Source organism: Dama dama, chromosome 22 (genome assembly GCF_033118175.1).
Source record: "Dama dama isolate Ldn47 chromosome 22, ASM3311817v1, whole genome shotgun sequence".
Classification (NCBI taxonomy): domain Eukaryota; kingdom Metazoa; phylum Chordata; class Mammalia; order Artiodactyla; family Cervidae; genus Dama; species Dama dama.
Window position 1 is genome coordinate 43,128,879 of NC_083702.1, and position 17,805 is coordinate 43,146,683.

Here is a 17,805-nt window from a genome sequence, read left to right on the forward strand (position 1 = left end):
GACTCCTAGGCTGAGAAGGGGTGACTGTGCCCCACCTGAAGGGAGTGGGACGGCCGATGAGCATCTGTGCCCTCAGGTGCTTGGGGCTGCTGGAGTCCACAGGTCCTAGTTGACCGGGTGCATCCTTCTCCAGGAGGCCGACGTCAAGGCTCTACTCTGGGCCTCATCCCTCCACGGGGCAGCCAGTTCAGCTCCCCTCTGGCTGCGTCGTGGAACCTCTCATCCACGAGTGGTGGGAGCCCCCTGCTGCCCAGAGCGAGGAGTGTCAGAAGGACGGGAAGGTGGGCAGAAGCCACCGGAGCTGGGGAGTCCTGGGCCAGCAAGGCAGAGCTGGACCAGATTGCGATGTGGCCCCGCCCACCTCCCTAGCCACGCCCCCACTTGGCCACTTCACTGTTCCCACAGTTCCCTGCGCCTCTAGATATTTGCGCTAGTTAATGCTGAGGCCCAGAGAGTCTTTTCAGTTGACTTCAGTCAAAGAATTATCGTGCCTGTGTGCCAGGCACCGAACAGTGACAGTCTGGCCTGTGAGGAGCTCGCAGTCAGGATGTGTGCGATGGGGAGGGGCAGACTTGACGTGAGCTCCCTGCCGTATCAGGTGCGTGTCTTTTCTCCTACCTGGCTGCCAAAACTCAAGTCCGGCTCCTTCGAGAAGCGCCCAGGATTGCCTCTCTGCCCAGCTCAGCCCTCCCCCGGCCCATGTGCTCCACTCTATGTAACAGCATGAGTTGAAATGGGCTGTCTTTTTCCCCACTAGACTCGAGTTCCTCTGGAGGGCAAGGGCTTTGCCTTGCTCATCTTTGGATCCTTGGTTCTGTGTGTGGAGCCTGGCACATAGTAGGTGCTTCAAAAACCTGGGCCGAATGAAAGTTGATCAGTTCAATGCCTTAAGGTCTTCAAGGAGTGACTCAATGGTGGCATTTCAGACAAGGGGCTGGATTAAGGTGTGGGGACCATCTCAGTGCCCTACACACCTGAAGGGGCTGCCTAGAACTCAGGACTGCCAGAACGTCAGTCCCATGCAAGCATGGCTTTGTCTTGTTCTACCAGTGCTTGAAACAAGGCACTTAATAAAGAGTGTGGAAAATATGAATGAAGAGTAACAAATTCAAGACCCTCTGTGACTCCCCAAGTGATCACTGTATCCAATCTGTACTTGTATCCCTTATCGGACAGGGAACTCACTACTTATCTCCTGAGCAGCATCCTTTCTCTCTTCAGACAGCACAGGCTATTGGGAAGTTCTTTTGCTTTCCCCTGGCCTTGGCAGAACCAGTGCACTCTTGCCCCTGCTCAGAGGGACCCTTGCTTCAAATTTAGCCCCTGGAGATTTCTGTCCAGGTGGCAGCCCCCAGTGGCCAGAGGATGAGTGGCCAGGGTCTACTGAGTGTCCACTCTTCTCCATCTGACCCTCCTGCTCTCCAGCTGGGAAAGGGATGAGAGTGAAGGGTCCACATTGGCCTCAAGTGTGGCAGATGTGATCACGGAGAGGACAGAGCCCCACCCACGAGTTGACTCATGAGCTTTATTCTCTATTCTGAGTGATTCCGAGAACAGCCACTCATGCCCAGAAAATCCCTCATTCCACCCTCTCAGTGACAGGGGAGGAACCCGAGGACCAGAGAGGGGAAGAGAGTGGACTAAGATTGCACAACCAGTGGCAGGAGAGGACCTCAGAGCCCATGATCCCTGGCTGCCCCTTCAGGGGCCAAAAAAGGCAGCAGATGTGGCACTCAGCTCCCATGCTGCCATGGGGCCTGTGGAAGACTTCAAACATCCTGTAAATCTTCTTCCTGTCACACCCAAACAGATCCTCCTCAGTGCAGTATCATTACGAGGTGCTTGCACACCTCCAGAGACAGTGGCCTCACCACTTGTAAGGCAGCTACTCTGTCCTGACCCCACAGAAAGTGTGTACGTGTGTGTGTTGTGAGGTGGGGGAAGAGAAGTTGCCTCCCCTCCCTGGGGGAATTCACCTTGTCCGGCTCACCTACGCAGGCTGACAGTCGAGCAGAGGTAACCCCATCTCCTGTTTTCCTGCGAGGGAACTTCCCTCTAGGGACTCCCCCAGGGCCTGAGTGGCAGGGTAAGTCGTGCTACTGAGAGGAAACCTGTTTGTGGAATGCTCCTCCAGGCTGGGGCCTCCCTGGAGACGGAACTGCCTGCCTGTGGGTAGTGAAGCCAGCTTCACTCTTGATGGTGCTGTGCCAGAGAGTCTCAGAATGCTAGGACCCTGCTGGGGCAGCTGCTCATCACCTCAGGAGCCCTGGGCAGTGGTCCGGCAGGGAGACTGTGGCGGAGACTCTGCTACAAGGGTGCACATCACTCATGGCATGGTTGCTGCCTCCAGGCAGCCCTCCTGGTAACCACAGATCACAAAGCTCTCTTCTTGGCTTCTTGGTTGTACCACCATTTCTGCTTGAGTATGTCTGTTTGAGATGCTCTCTGCCATTTGCTTGAGGAGTCCCACCTGTCCCTTCTCTGAAATGAACATCCTTGAGGATGGGCCCACTCTGCTCTCCGCCTCTCAGCAGTCTTCAGTCCAGAGCCCCTTCCGGCTCAGTAAACAGATGTAGACACCTCCAGCCAGAAGCTCCTTGGGAGACCCAGCACATTCCTGTTCTTCCACGGACAGGAAGCAGTCTGAGCGGGGCCATTGCTGGCAGGTTGAGGGGTGGAGTGCACAGAACCAGAAGCCAGAAGGATAGGCACATTCCTATCCAAGCACCACAGTTTTCCAGGAACCAGAGAAGGAGTGTGACTTGGTTGAGGGCACACAGCAAGTTGAGACGGAGCTAGGACTGAGACTGTGATGTCCAGGCTCCTAGTCCAGTGCTCTTGGGTCTCCCAGAGGTCATGTCCATGGATCTGAGATGTGTCTCCTGTGTCCCTTGGGCAGGGAGGGCCAAGCTCCCACTGAGGAATGGGAGGGGCAGGCTGAGAACCCCCTGAGCAGAAGGAGGAGGCGTCGCCATGGTGGAGGGTAGGAAGCACTCAGGCCCCTCCTGCTTTGAAGGCTGATGGCATTTCAGAGGGCATGGAGACTTCTAACAAAAGAGGAAACTGAGGCCCAGAGGGCAGGGTGCCAGGCTGTGGCCGCTTTCCTTACCCCTTCCTGTAGTGGACTTGGGGCAGGGGTGGGGCCTTTCCTGGATGCCCAGGGCCAGCAGCCTCATGATCGGGCTCTGAGATGGTGGTTCCCACCCACCCCGGCTCTTGAGCCCTGCCTCCCCCACCCTTGCCCCCCGCTGTCAGGTCAGAGTGAAGGGGGTTGAGGGAGGATGTCTGCGGGCCCTGGGGTGGGAGTGGGTCTCCAGGTACCACAGGTCATGGGGTTCGCAGGGCACCGGGCACCACCTCCAAGGAAGCTCACTGCTTGCTGGCAATCTTCTTCTTCCGAGCAGAGACCAGGTCGTAGAAGGGGACACGAGTGATGCTGGCTCTGGAGTGAGGGTAGGGAAAAGATTTCAGGGCTGGATGGGCTGGCAAAGGGGTCTCATCTCCCAGGGCTTGTAATAAGGGCATGCTTCTCCCAGGGCGGGGTTGGCCTGCCCCACTGCAGGGGAAAAGCCTGATGACCCCACCAAGGACCGAGCCTGGGTATGCCACAGACAGGCCTGAGAGCCTCCGGAATTCTGCCCCCATGTATCTTTGGACACCTCCCCAGGCCCCGTCAGACTCGGAAGGAGGTGACAAGAGCCCAGGTGGAACCAGCAGACCTGCTTGCCAGTCCTAGCTCTGCCCCTCTCTGGCTGTGTGGCCCTGGGCAGGTCCTTTCCCTCTCTGGACCTCAGTCCTCATCTGTAAAATGAAGGTGAGAGTAGGTTTGGCCTGGCAGGCTCACAGGGCTGCTGCAAGGTCAGAGGGAAAAGACCCTACAAGTCTCTGGGACATACATGGTCCCCAGCCCATTGACCACTTCCATGTCTTCCTCTGTCGAACAGGACTCACCCCCACTGGTATCTCCCCATGGACTCAGAGTCAAGGTGTTATCCTGCCCCTCCTCCTGTCCCTCCACTGCCCATCACACCTGTCACACTCTAGCCTCTGCACGGTGGTCTTTCTCCCCTGGCCACACCTGTCTGTGGCTCTCCAGCACACTCAGGAGAAACCTGAGCTCTCTGCCATGGCCACCAAGGCCTCGCCATTCTCTGCAGCCTCATTTCCCACTGCTCAGCCCCCAGGCTACCTGGTCCCCGCATAGCCCTACCCCCTGCACTGCCCGGCATTGCCCAGTCCCACAGTGCCCAGCACCAGCTATCCAGGAAGATGTCCAGGCATCCCTATGCCCGACCTGCCCTTTTGTTTTGGCCTGCATTGCTCCTTCCACCTAGAAAGTCCTCCTCCCCACCCTACACCAGGTCTTTCCAGGACCACTTAGGATCCTGATGCTAACAGGCGCCGGGCAAAGAGCTTTACTCGTAACATCTCCCATGATCCTCCACCATCCCCATGAATTCAGTGCCTTGCTCCTCTGTGTTCTGGGCCAGAGAGGATGCTCACGGAACATGGTGGAAGGGATTTGCATGCCAGAAACAGGAGGGAAGTTCTGGAGTTAGCCCTCTTTACAGACAAGGAAACAGGACCCTGAGAGGAGCAGGGGCTTCTGGAAGGTGACCAGAGACCCCTCCCCACCAGCCCAGCCACCCGTTACCGAATAGCTTCGATCCATTGGTCCCGCTCCTCGGCGCTGGAGGCTGAGATCCGGTAAGACTCGTGCTTGCCCTCCACCACTTTTCCGTCGCCATCAGTCTTGCAGGCCTTTATCTTCTGGCCCCGGCAGCTGGGGTTGCAGAGCTCCAGGCAGAACTGTGGGCAAGTGACCAGGTGAGGGCAGGGCAGGGGTGGGAGGAAAGGGCAGCTCTGTGGGCTCTCGGGGAGGCTCGGAGAGGCCTAGACACTTGGGCAAGACCAGCATCTAGAAGAGCAGCAGATACACCTGACTGCCAGGCCTTCCTGTGAGAGGAGAACGGGCAGGCGCTGCGGCTCCTCATGTTGAAAACTTACTATGTGCCTGACTTGACCTAAATCCATGATCCCTCTTAAAATCTCCAGTTGACAGATGGGAAAATGGAGGTTCAGAAAGGAGCAGAGACTTATTGAAGGTCCCAGAGCCAGTATCAGGGGCCAGGCTCTGCGAGACAGTGTGGCCAGGCCCTCTTGAGGCCTCTTGACACCAAGATCCCCGTCCCTAAGAGGGAGGCTGAGGCAAGCCTGAGCTGCTGGAAGGTGTCGCAGGCATGGCCTCGCCTCCTGGAGAGCCCAGCCCAGCCTGCACTCTGTTTTGGAAATTCCTACAGCTGCTCTGGCCTGAGGCCACCTCGCTGACACCTACTGGCTTCTTGGGGTCGTCCACCTTCTGCACTGAGAGATTCTCAAGGGGTATGATTCCCCGAGGCTCCTTGTCCTGCAGGAGAATAAGAAGGAAGATCAGGATCAGCAAAGGGAGTCTGGAGTCAAGGGCAGGGAGTGAACTTGGAAGTTTTAGATAAGTCGCCTTTAACTCTTTGTGACCCTATGGACTATAGCCTGCCAGCCTCCTCTGTCTGAACTCGGTGGCACCCCAGACCTCAAAGAGGAGTGTGCCCATCTTCCCCAGATTCTGACCAGCCCTGGAGAGGGCAGGGGAGCAGCGTGGGAAGAGCCCTGGCTGGGAGTTAGGAGGCCGGACTTTAAGCCCCAGTTCTGCCTTGCACCTTGGCCCAGCCCCTTCCCCTCTGTTTAGTAGCTGTTTCTCCCATCGGTAAGATGGGTGTGGAGGAGGACCGAATGACCTCAAAGAGGCCCCAGCTCTACAATGGACTGCTTAGTGAGAATCTGGAAAGGGTTTGAGGGGAGGGACAGGGTAGGGTGAGGCTCACAGTGGTGAACTCGAAGTAATAGAGGCAGCTGTCCGTCAGGATGAACCAGCGTCGCTTCCAGGTCTTCACGCGGCCGCCTGCAAGAGCCAGCCATGGAGCCAGTGAGCCCTCCTCTGCCCTGGGCTCCAGCACTTCTCTCCACGGAAGAGCAGGGCCTCCGATGCCCACCTCTGGGCCCCCACCCTGGCCCCCTAACCCCTAGCTTGCCACACCTCCCCCTCATCTGTCTCTCCCCAACTTAAAACCTGAGGGGTTCCATCACCTCCAGGCTGCCCCAGAGCTCCTCCCTAGTCTGGCCCCAGGGGCAGGCTGGCCATTCCTGCACCTTCCTCCTGCCCCCACCACTCTGTTCGTCCCTTGGCCTGCTCCCTGCCTGGTGCTGTGCTAAGCCTTTCATCTTTCACTTGCCAGGCAATGTTCTAGAGGATTCAAGAAACATTCACTTATTAATCCCTATGACTGCCTATGAGGAGCGGACCGTTATTAACCCCGTTTTACAGATGAGGAGACCGCAGGGCAGAGAGGGTACGTCATCTGCTCAAGGTCTGGCAGCAGAGCTGGGAATTGAACCCCAGTGTCTGAGCCCCAGAACCTAAGTGCATGGTCATTTCCCCACATGTTTAATCCTCCCAAGGATGACTGTTACCATTCCACAGCTATGGCAACTGAGGCCAAGGATGGATGGAGGAGCTGGGATCTGTGACTTAGAGCTGCCCTGGGGCTGAAAACTGTCAGCTGGGCAAGAAAAGGAGGTGGATGGACTGGGAGGTGGACCTGGAGAGATGGCGGGTCTGCATGGGCCCTCAGGCCAGGGCCCTGCTCCCACATACAGCGTCTGTCCTCCCTTGACTTGGAAAGCCTCTGTGCCTGGCTGGCTGCCCCTGCCCAGAGGTGCCCAGCATGTGTCGGGGTGGCAGGCTCAGACGGCCAGGTCCTGCAGTTCCGCTGCTAGAACCTGCAGCAGCTGCTGCCGTGGCACCCACCACAGCTCCCCTCTGCAGGCCCAAGGCCCTCCCTGCCCCCAGTCCTGTTGAGGAGAGGTTCCCCAAGCCACATCCTCTCACACTCCCTCCCCCCCGTCTTTCAAGGACACCCAACCATCTGCCCACCAAATTCTGCCACTGGCTGGCTATGTGGCCTTGGGCTGGTCCCTTAACCTCACTGGGCCTGGGCTTCCTCAGAATCACTTCAGGAAGAAAGATCTGCGGTTGAAGGGCTTATCTATGAATCTGTCAGCTTTCCGTCTCCCTTCCTGCTCATTGCTCCCTCCCCCACTGTCCCCTCATCCCCAGGACAGATGGAGGGAGGGTTGGGGCAAGGAGACTGCTGCCCTGGGGCTCAGGAGGTGCTCAACTCCACCACCCGAAGCTTCAAGTCAAATGGGTGTGTGTGTCAGCCGTGTTGCATGAGTGTGTAGGCACATCAGTGCATGTGCCCCAGAATGCAGGAGTGTGTGTCTCACCCAGTTTGAGCAGCCAGCCCTCGCGGTCGGGTTTGAAGAAGGTGTGGGTGAGGTCATTGCCATCGTCCTCGGGGATGGAGAAGGGCTCGCTCTTGATGCTGTCGAAGAGGTTCTGCCCCAAGAGAAGGGAGGGAAAGACCCGCTGTGACATTTATCCAGGGCCTGGGTCTGGCCTGTGTGGCCTCGGGCAGGTCAGTGACTCTGTGCCTCAAGGTGGGAAGCTGATCTTGGCCCTAACAGACCCCTCTCCTAGGAAGAGACCAGAGATCTCTTCTGGGACATGGGAATTTCCCAGAAAGCAGATTTCAGTTCTCCGTGAAGGACTTTCTAGTTGTTAGAGCTGCTGAAATATGGAAGAAGCAACTTTGTAGGACAATGGGTTCCCTGTCACCAGAGGTATGCAAGCCAGGGCTGAGAATTCCCTGCGGGAGAGTTCTAGATGTTGGCAATGATCATCCCTCTGTGTTTTGAACCCCCCTGCTGTGGGACACTGCCTTCCATGGACAACCTGCCCAGATTTCCAACTGTTTGGGAAAAACATTCTAAATTGTCTAATTCTGCTGATTAAAACCAGGCACAATGGTGGGTCACCATCATCGACATAATGAAATCATTTCCTTCTGTTGTGTTTGTGTGTGCTGCTGTTCAGATGGTTTCCTTGAAATGTTAAATGAAAAATTTCACAAGTACTGTTCGATTCCCCAAAGTTTTAGAAATGGTGTTTGCTGGTTTTAAAACGTCTTTTCTGCTCCAGGAGCTTAGGGATGGTGGTAGGGTAAGAGAGTAGGGGAGGAGGGTGCTGGCCTGTAGCAGGTTTTCCTGGGTTTGATGGAGAGGACTCAGCTGGCTGCGGTGGGTTGAGTGGGGAAGGGCAGGGACCACTTTCCCTTTTTGGAGCCCCCACATTCCTAGAGCAGCCAGGAAGCCCTGCTGCCCCTCCCGCTCTGGCCCAGCCTGGCCCTGAGGTTTCCCTAGTAGCGCCAGCTGGTTGAAGGAGTTCTGTTCTCTAAGACCTGTTCTCTGTCAGCAAAACTGGCAGCCCATACAAATATTCTGAAGGCCCAAGGGGGCAAGCAGGGGGACAGACAAGGCCTCATCCTTCACGACACCCACAGGGAGCCCCTGGCAGCTTCTGCGGGCCTCCTACAGCCTACACATTCTGCCCCCACAAGGAAAGAAGCTCTGTTCACCCACATTTCCTGTGCCTTGTAAAACCAGGCTCCCCTCACCCCCTGTAAGAAAACACCCTTGCACCTGCCACCACCAAATCAGGCTGTCTTTTCCTGGCTGGGTAGACATGATCAGAAAGACAACAGCCACTCACCAGTGGTTGTGCTGGCCTTGCATCCACCCTTCCCCACCCACTCTGTTCTCCTCTGGAGAATCACCCCCTTACTTTCTGTCCAGGTTGCTCAGGGGTTTGACACTGCCCACCCAGCACTCCCTCGAGGCTCCAGAAGACAGGGAATGACTCCCATCTGGCTAATTAGAGCATTTCTTCCTACTGGTCACAATGACTGATTCAGAGAGGGACTTGTGACCCACACCAGCCAATAAGCCTTCATTCTGGGACTCTAAACTGTTAGGCAAGATGGAAGCCTGGAGTTGCCCAGGTCCTCTCTGGGGAACTTGGGGGAAAGCCTGTTTAAGAGGGAAGCCAATTTGGAAGAGGAGAATGCTCAGAGATGGAGAGACCAGATTGAGCCCTGACCTCAATGAAGCACCTGGGTCTAGCCGAACCTGAAGCTGACCATCAGTCCCCCATCTTTTCATTGACATGAGTTGAGAATTCCTCCAGCCAAGGAAGAAACTGGAAGCTGGGAAACAAGTCAACATCTGCATTCCCAAATCTTCCTTTCTGGTCTCTGCAGAGAGGAGGACTCAGGTAGACGTGGGTTTGAACCTGGACTCCTCACAGACTTAGCCCCCCTGGCCAGCTACCTCTATTGGAGCTCAGTTTCCTTTGCTGTAAGCTGGGGGTGGGGTGGGGTGGGAATGGTACCTGATGCCTGTGGTTGTCAGGAGAACTTAAGGAGCCCGATACACAGTCATTTCTGATGGAGATGCTTGGACAAGAACCCAGGAGGTCTGGCCCTACCTACAGCAGAAGATGCCCTGAACTGACTGTTTCCTTTGCTGGACCTTGATTTCTCCACCTGTGACACCAGAGGGTGGATGAGCTCTCCTCCTTCCCCTCTTTCTTTTCCTTCTCCACCCCAGGTCCCTCTCTGGGCAGCCGTGTCATGGTGAGTGGAGCCAGGCACTTGAAGTGCTTTGTCTGCTTCTCAGGAGAACAATGTAAGATCAGTGTCATCAGCCCACGTTGCAGATGGAGAAACCGAGGCTCACACTCAAGGACACGCAGCCATAAAGGCGGAGCTTGGATTTGACCTCCTGTCCTCTTAGTCCACAGCCTGTGCCTCTGCCCTGAGTCTCTTAGGCACTCTGCCCTGTCCCCATCAGGATGGCCAGGGCAAGACTCGCTCACCTGCCTGAGCCCCCAATCCCATCAGGCACCTCTCCAAAGCCTTTCCCACCTGCGTACCTTCTTGGTCACAGAGTGACCTCTCTTTAGGTGATGTGTCTATGTCAATTTAATTTCCTAAATCAGGTCACTTAAAAATGTTATATGTCCTGGAGAATCCTTCCACAAAGCCACAAACTGATACTTAAAGATACTTAAAGCTGAGTCCTTGCTTTACACATGGGGAAGCTGAAGCCCCAAAAGAAAGCAAGAAGACCCCCCAGTCCACAGCAGCTTTCTGTAAAAACCTTGAAGAGCAAGGACTAGGCCAGTGTGGTTCTCTTTGTGCCCTGAAAGCTTCTGGATTCATTAGCCCGCCTAGAGACATAGGTGTTGTGCTAAATACCTTACATGTCTACACTAATCCCATAAGCTGGGAGCTCAGAGAGGTCAAGCCTCTTACTTAAAGTCACACAACTAGAAAATGGAGGAGCTAGCACTTGGATGTGGCTGTGACTCCAACGCTCTGTTCTTTTCCCTGCCTCTCGGCTGCCAAGGAGGATAATAAACCCTTTCCAGACCTCCCAGGCAGAGTTTGAAGCTAAATTGAGATAATAGACCCAAAAGCCCTGTGAGAAGAAAGTTACAAGCTCTATACAAATGCAGCGCATTGTTATTAACAAAAGACTTGAATTGGGAAAAATACCTAAGGAGGGAGCTGCTGAAGGAGGCTCTCCCGGGACAGAAGCAATAAAGTGGCACCTGGGAGATCCAACAGGACTGGTGCTGGCAGGCTGTTAACTCATTACCTGCCAGACCAGCTGTGCCCAGCTTCCTGCTCCAAGTACCACAATGAGATGAGTTTTCAAAGGCCTTTCACATTTCAGGCAGTTTACTAAGGGCTGGGATTTTAAATAATTATTAATGATTCTTAATAGCGACCTAAGCTACCATTTAGAGCTTGTGCTACGTACCTGGCATGGGCTATGCCCTTTACGTTTTTAAAAATTACCACTCACAGCAGCTCTGTGACGCAGGCGTCATTATTCCCCGCTCTCCTGGTTGAGGAAGTGGTGGCCCCGAGAGGGTGAGTCATTGCTCAAGGTCATCCAGGAGGCGAACAACGGGGAGATGGGACTTGACCTGAGCTCTAATCTACTCTCAAGCCCTCATTTCATATCATAAAGTGAAAAAAGTGAAAGTGAAGTCCCTCAGTCGTGTCTGACTCTTTGCAACCCCGTGGACTGTAGCCTACCAGGCTCCTCCGTCCACGGGATTCTCCAGGCAAGAATACTGGAGTGGGTTGCCATTTCCTTCTCCAATTTCATATCATGCCCCCCTCCAAAATAAATTTTCTCTGGGGATCGAGGAGGGTGAAGGGCTAAGGGCATAGCTGTTTTCAAACCCTGAAGAGCACCAGAGTCATTCCAGATCCAGGCTCTCCCCCACCCCCACCAGACTTCTGCTGCAGAACACACACAGGGTGCTAAGCTGCCAGGGTGGGGTTCACATTGTCTCCTCCCCTCCTGCCAGACTCTGACCCAGAGGGAACTGAAACTCTATAGAGCTCTGGGCACCTCTAATCCTAGAAATAAATTGTCAGTTCATTTTTGCTAAGCCAGACTTTGAATCTCACTCCTGTCTTTCTAAGATAGTTCCCAGCTCCACTTTGCCCATAGGAAGCAGGTAAACTCTGGAGTCTGTAGTTCAAAGCCCTGGGCACTCTGGCCCCACCTTGGTGCCCCTCACTGTCTGTCTGTACCCAGATGGCTACCTCGGATGCCCCTCCCTTTCCCTACCAAGTCAAGTGCTGGCCACTTCCTCTTTCTGGAATGTCCTTCCCCTGCTTCTCCTCTGGGCAAACTCCCACTCAACCTTCAAGGCCAGTTCAAAAGTCACCTCCTCTGTGAAGTCTTCCAGGATGGCACTCTTTCCCTGCCCCTGGGAGAGTGATAGTATTGTCTGCTGGGTCTCCATAGCTAGGTTCCTATGGTCAGCATAGCTTGAATCAGGCAGGGCTGGAATTCACATGTGTTTTATCTTCCCACCAGACCCTGAACTTGGGTTGATTCATCCCTGGATATCGCATGCCAGGCCAGAGCCTGGTGCAGTGTGGCAGGGGTGGGGGCTGTTTAGGATGGGATAGGAAGCCTGGTTCTGCTCAACTCTAGAGCTGATGTCTGCCTATGGAAGACCCGTTACTTCCTCTCTGGAAGAGGGAGGGGTTTGAGCAGAGACTGGGAATTTTCTGCTCTGACCCACTGAGAGTCTAAGACTCTGGGATTCCAAGAAACAGACTAGGTGGTGTGAGGCATCCTTTCGAGGAAGGTGTGAATGATGGGTGCCTAGAGCTCCCCAAAGGCTGAGGTCTGGGCGGACCTCCTGGGTAGTTCAGTTTTGGACTTCCTTCTTAAGATGGGACAGCTTGCGAAAGCCCATTTCAGGACCAAACTCTTTTGTGATGGTCCATCCCCTGGACAGAGGAGCCTGGCTGCCAACAGTCCATAGTGTCGAAAAAGTCAGACACAGCTGAAGCAACTTAGCACATCTCAAGACAGTTCTTGACCTGGGAGGGCCCCCTCCTGGAAAGGCCTCTCTTAGATGAGCCCCTCTTGGGTCATCCGCCCAAAGACAGGCTCCTCCTGGACGCCTGGAGACCAGCTGGCCGGGGCCACGCCCCTCTTACCCGCAGCTGCTCCTCAGGCAAGTCACTGCCGTCATTGATGCCACGGTTCATGGACACAAAGCGCTCGAAGGGCGGCCTGTCCCGGACGTTGGGGTTGTGGAGGCTGGTGTTGAGCATGATGATGGAGAAGGACAGGACGTAGCAGGTGTCTGCGGGACGCGACAGCGGTCAGAGTCCTGGCCCTAACCCCTCCGGGACAGAGAGTTGGCTGTCTCAGTGCCCTGAAGGTCCACCCTGTCCTCCCGGCTTGGCATTCAAGTCCTAGCCTCACCTCCCACTCTTCCGGAGCTCCCTGCTGCAAACAAGCTTCAGCTGTCAGTTGCCCGGGCCCCTGTGTGCCTCCCGCCCGGCACTTCTGCTCCTGCTGGGCCCCCTGCCTGGCACGACCTCCTCTCCCCTTTTCTATCCATTTAAACCCTCCTGCTCTTTAGTCTCCTGCTCCAGCCCTCCTCCCCGCCGAGCCCTTCCTGCCCCCCTGCCCACTCTGTTCTCTGCCTCCTTGGAACTCAGAGGATGCTTATTGTTTGCTACCCTGTTCAGGGCTGGGTCACGTGCTGCTTGGTAATCTTGCTAGCATTGTGGGGCTCCCAGAGCCGAGCTCCTGTTCTATTATTCAGACTTTCACGTGCTTGTGCTCAGGAGCCAGGCTGGGCTGAGCGTTTGGGAGGGAGATGATCGCTACTCTGTGATGTTTTAAATCCCTGAGTCCAGAGCCAGCGAAGTTCAGCTGTGACCCCAGCTCTCTGGTTGACCTTGAAAAGCGCTTGAGTTCCCAGAGCCTCAGCTTCCCCATCTGCAATATGATGTGTGTTAAGTCACTTTAGTTGTGTCTGACTCTTTGTGACCCCATGGACTGTAGACCGCCAGACTCCTCTGTCTATGGGATTCTCCAGGCAAGAATACTGGAATGGGTTGCCATGCCCTCCTCCAGGGGATCTTCCCGACCCAGGGATCGAACCTCTGTCTCTTATGTCTAACCTGCATTGGTAGGCGGGTTCTTTACCACTAGTGCCACATGGGAAGCCCCTGAAATATTTTAGAAGGTTTAACTTTGAAAGAGCTTCATGTTAATTAACGATTTTACCTCTGATAACAGTGGCTTTAATGTTGCTGGTGCTTGCCCTGTGCTAAGCTCTTTACATCCCCTGACAACACTATTGAGGCCAGCACTGTTACTGCCCCCACCCATTTTACAGATTAGGAAACTGAGGCACAGGGAGAGTAAGTTACATGTCCCAGGTCACAAGATTAAGTAGTTCAACAGTGATTCAAATCTGGTGCTTTAAAATTCCTTCCTTCCTACAAATATTTATTGAGTAACTAATAAATGCTACAGAATGGGGATTCACTGGTGAAAAAATCTGTATAGTCCCCACACTTGTGGGTTGTTTAAAATTGTGGGGCTGATAGATAATAGGCAAGCAAATCCCTAATTTATGTATAACCACAGGCTGGGCAAATGCTCTGTAGGGCTTGTCCATAGACACACTGCTGAGAAGCCCCCTTCATTTCTCTGAGTCTTTATGTGCAAGGATGAGAATACTGCTGACCTCACGGAGTAGAGGTAAGGATTACATGACTTGCATAGGTAAAGCACTTAACATCTGGGGAGTGCTTAGTACTTGGACTTGGTTATTGCCATGGTACCTTCAGATCCAGAGAAGAGACCAGGACAAGCCTGCCATCATTTCTCTCCCACCCTGTTGGAAAGTGTGGAGGACTGATTTTTGCTGATATCTATCTTATCCACCCTGGCCCTGTGCATCCTGCCCAGTCTGTTTCTGCTTCCGTGCCTTTGCTCAAACTAGAACCCCAGTCCCAAAGACCCTTTCTCCCCTTGACCTCCTGAAGAACTCCTATTCATCCTTCAAAACCCCATTTAGACATCAGGTCCTCTGGGAAGCCAGCCTGGACATGCTGAATCCCCCACCCCCACCCTCAGATGAGACACTGATACCTTAGCACCCCACACCATTATTTCCTGCCTTCTCTCCCAAGGATCATGCCCTTGGGAGATGTGTGTGTAGGCAGCTCTGCCTGACACACACCCAGCAGAGGGTCTGGCATGGATATGGTGGTCAGTGAGGGCTGATGACAGGATCTGGGCTCCCAGGGTCTGGGTGCTTGGGAGAGACCTGGCGCCTCAGGAAGTAGGTTCGCACCTGGCAGGGTCCCCTCCCACATAGGCACCTGTGGACTGGAAGACGCCGGGGTTGCAGAGGCAGTATCGGGAGGCGAAGGTCTCCATCATGCGGTCGATCTTCTGGGCCTCACCTGGCAGCCGGAAGCTCCACAGGAATTGTCTGGGGTCAGGGAACAGAGCCATGGGCAGTGGAGGTGGAGGGCTCTCAGAGGGGGTAAGAGGGCCCCCCATCCTTCCCCTTCAATAAACTGCTCTGCCTCTCTCATGCTTAGTCTCTTTATCCTGTAAATGGGAGACTCTGCACCTGACATCTAGACTCATGGGAAGGGTCAGTGGAATTTGTGCTGTGAGCACCAAGTCTGCAGGAGGGATCCAAGAAATGCCTTTTCTTCTAGAATACAGGAGCTTAGTGGACACTCTTCTCTGCCCATCTGTGGCCTAGCACCATTTGTGGTCCAGTCCACCCCAGCCCAGGAGGGGACCAATGCAGATTCTCAGGTTCTAAGGCCTCTCTCCACCTGGCCACTGGGCCCTGGGATCTGTGGGACCCTGGAGAGGTTGTCTTTCCTTGGCTGAGCTTCTTTTTCTTGGAACTGAATGATATCCACAGCTTCCAACTGAATTCGCCAAGGTCAAGGGCCATGCCTGCTCCTCTCACATCTCCCGCTGAGCCTTGAACACTGGGACTGTGTTTACTGAGCCAGTGCCTGCTCAGTAAAGGCTTGTTAAATGAGCGAGAGAATGAAAAAAATTAATAAATGAACGAATGAATTTTGGAGACTCTCAACCTACCCCTCTCCTTTAAAAAGCATGATAGTTGGAGGGAAGGTCACATTGCTTAGATAGTGGTGGCTTTTTCCTTCTCTGCCTTGCAAACTCCTAATCGTCTGTCCAAACCCAGATCAAATGCCCCTACTCAGGAGATGATTTTCCTGACATCATCTGCAGCAGCAAGACTTACTAAACCCTTACTGTGGATCAATTCTAAGCACTTTCTTACTTAGTCCTCACCACCCTATGAGGTTGGTATTGTTATTAAGTTATTAATCCCATTTTACAGATAAAGAAACTGAGGCACAGAGAGGGTTTTTTTTTTTTTTGGTGACTTTCCCCAGGGGTGAGTAGCAGATATAGGGTATGAACTGTGCAGTCTAGCTCCAGAGTATGTGCTCCTTACCCATATATATTAATGCCTCCCATCACTGTAAAAATAAGTAGCAAAAATAATATCCTAATTAGAAAATGATAAGTAATAATAAATGTAGTACACACCAAGCTGTATTAATAAAATAAATAAAATAAGCACTAATTCAAAAAGCAGTGGGAATAGCAGTCATAATAATAGTACTAGTGATTAAAATGATTAAATATTATTATAATAATGATATAATAATTAGCAGTAGTAGTAGTAACAAGCCAGGTGCTGATACAGGCAGTCCATGCCTGTTGTCACATCTAACCTCAGCTCTCTTTGGGGATACTGTCATCAATTACTTCTATTTATTTATTAAAAACAATTTTTTGGCCGTACTGCACAGCTTGCAGGATCTTAGTTCCCTGACCAGGGATTGAACTCAAGCCCTCAGCAGTGAAAGAACTGAGTCTGAACCACTGGGTCCCCAGGGAATTCCCTCTTTAATTAATTTTGCGCCTGATGCTTTGTTTGTGCTGTTAGCCATGTGGATGATGGTGCCCCCAACACCCCTCTGACCCCTTGGGAATCAGGCCCCTGCCCCCTGGACCACTCACCTGAGGGCCTGGACGAGGTTGAGGTTAGCAAACTCATGGCAATCTACAAAGGCCTGGAGGACCTGCAGGTTGATGGGGTCCCTGGAGAGGAGACAGAAGGGAGGGTGGGACACATTTGAGCATTTGTACCCCCTTCTAGAGGGGTTGAGGTGGGGGAGGCTGAGGAGGGGAGAGACACCCTCCTTCTGAATCCAGCCACCCTCCGGTCTGTTGACATGTCTGACCCTGCATCACCATCCTCCCACCGCGATCTGCATCCCATGTCCTCCCACTCACAGCAGACCCCCCACCCTCCTGGCTCACCAGCACTGACCTCAGTCAGGAGGGGGCTCTGGCTTCGGAGTGGCCCGTGCTGAGTCACTTTCTGTCTGGGTGACCCCTCACAAACCACCCGACTTCCCCAAGCCCCGGTATTCTCATCTGTAAAATGGAGAGAACCATGTCCACCCCCACTTCCTCTGTCTTCGCAGATCTGAAGTCAGAAAGCCCTACCCTTCTTGCCAGCTGCATTCCTGGCTTGCTTAGGAGAAGGAGAGTGTTATCTGAGGTGCCTGGGAGAGGGGGTGCTGGCTTGCCGGCCCAGCTCCACACCTGTCCTCTACAGTCTATGCCCTCCCCCAGCAGCCAGAGGGGTCCCCTCAGAGTACCCCTCGGCCCAGTACCGTCTCAGGGATCCCCACCTGTCACTGACTACTTCCTCCCACCCTCCATCCCGCTACTCCTGTCTCACTGGCTTGCTGTTCCTTCAGCGGGCTTCTGCCCCAGGGCCTTTTCATGTGCTGTTCCCTCGGCCTGAAATGCTCTCCCCCAGAGCCACACTGCTCACCTTCTCTAAATTTCAGTCAAAGGTCACCTTCTCTGGGAGACCCTTTGTGTCCACACTATTTAAAGTCACAGTCTTTGAAGAGCGGTTCTCAGAACGTTCTCATCTCCCTTTCTTGCTTTGTTTGTATTCCAAAGAACTTTTAATTTTTTCTAATTTATTTTACATATTTTGGTACCTGTTGTCCCCACTAGAATGTACCTTCCCTGATGGCAGAAGTTTTTTTCTTTTTAATTGAAGTATAGTTGATTTACAACTGTGTTATTTTCAGGTGTATAGAAAAATGATTTGTATATATATACATATACATATAGGGACTTCCCTGGTGGCTCAGATGGTAAAGGGTCTGCCTACAAAGTGAGAGACCTGGGTTTGATCCCTGAGTCCGGAAGATCCTCTGGAGAAGGAAATGGCAATCCACTCCAGTACTCTTGCCTGGAAAATCCCGTGGACGGAGGAGCCTGGTAGTCTACAATCCATGGGGTCACAAAAAGTCAGACACGACTGAATGACTCAACTTTCACTTTCACTTTTCACATATATATATATATATATATATATTCTTTATTTTCAATTCTTTTCCATTGTAGTTTACTACAAGATATTGAATATAGTTC

At 53.5% G+C, this 17,805-nt stretch overlaps 1 protein-coding gene across 2 annotated transcripts in view; it reads right to left on the reverse strand.

Moving 5' to 3' along the window:
- Positions 1-1,511: 1,511 nt before the first annotated feature.
- CYTH4 (cytohesin 4) overlaps positions 1,512-17,805 on the reverse strand; it is a 31,245-nt gene continuing 14,951 nt past the window's right edge. The window contains exons 1-9 of one of the 2 annotated variants that reach the window (XM_061125286.1): positions 16,679-16,814; positions 16,366-16,446; positions 14,664-14,776; positions 12,474-12,622; positions 7,324-7,435; positions 5,862-5,938; positions 5,336-5,407; positions 4,655-4,809; positions 1,512-3,442 (exon numbers count right to left, since the gene is read on the reverse strand). In XM_061125286.1, the coding sequence (XP_060981269.1) occupies positions 3,370-3,442; positions 4,655-4,809; positions 5,336-5,407; positions 5,862-5,938; positions 7,324-7,435; positions 12,474-12,622; positions 14,664-14,724 (699 nt within the window). In that variant the 5' untranslated portion in view covers positions 14,725-14,776; positions 16,366-16,446; positions 16,679-16,814 and the 3' untranslated portion in view covers positions 1,512-3,369. Of the gene's footprint in view, positions 3,443-4,654; positions 4,810-5,335; positions 5,408-5,861; positions 5,939-7,323; positions 7,436-12,473; positions 12,623-14,663; positions 14,777-16,365; positions 16,447-16,678; positions 16,815-17,805 lie in introns of those variants that run through there. The other variant, XM_061125285.1, reaches the window with a different exon arrangement.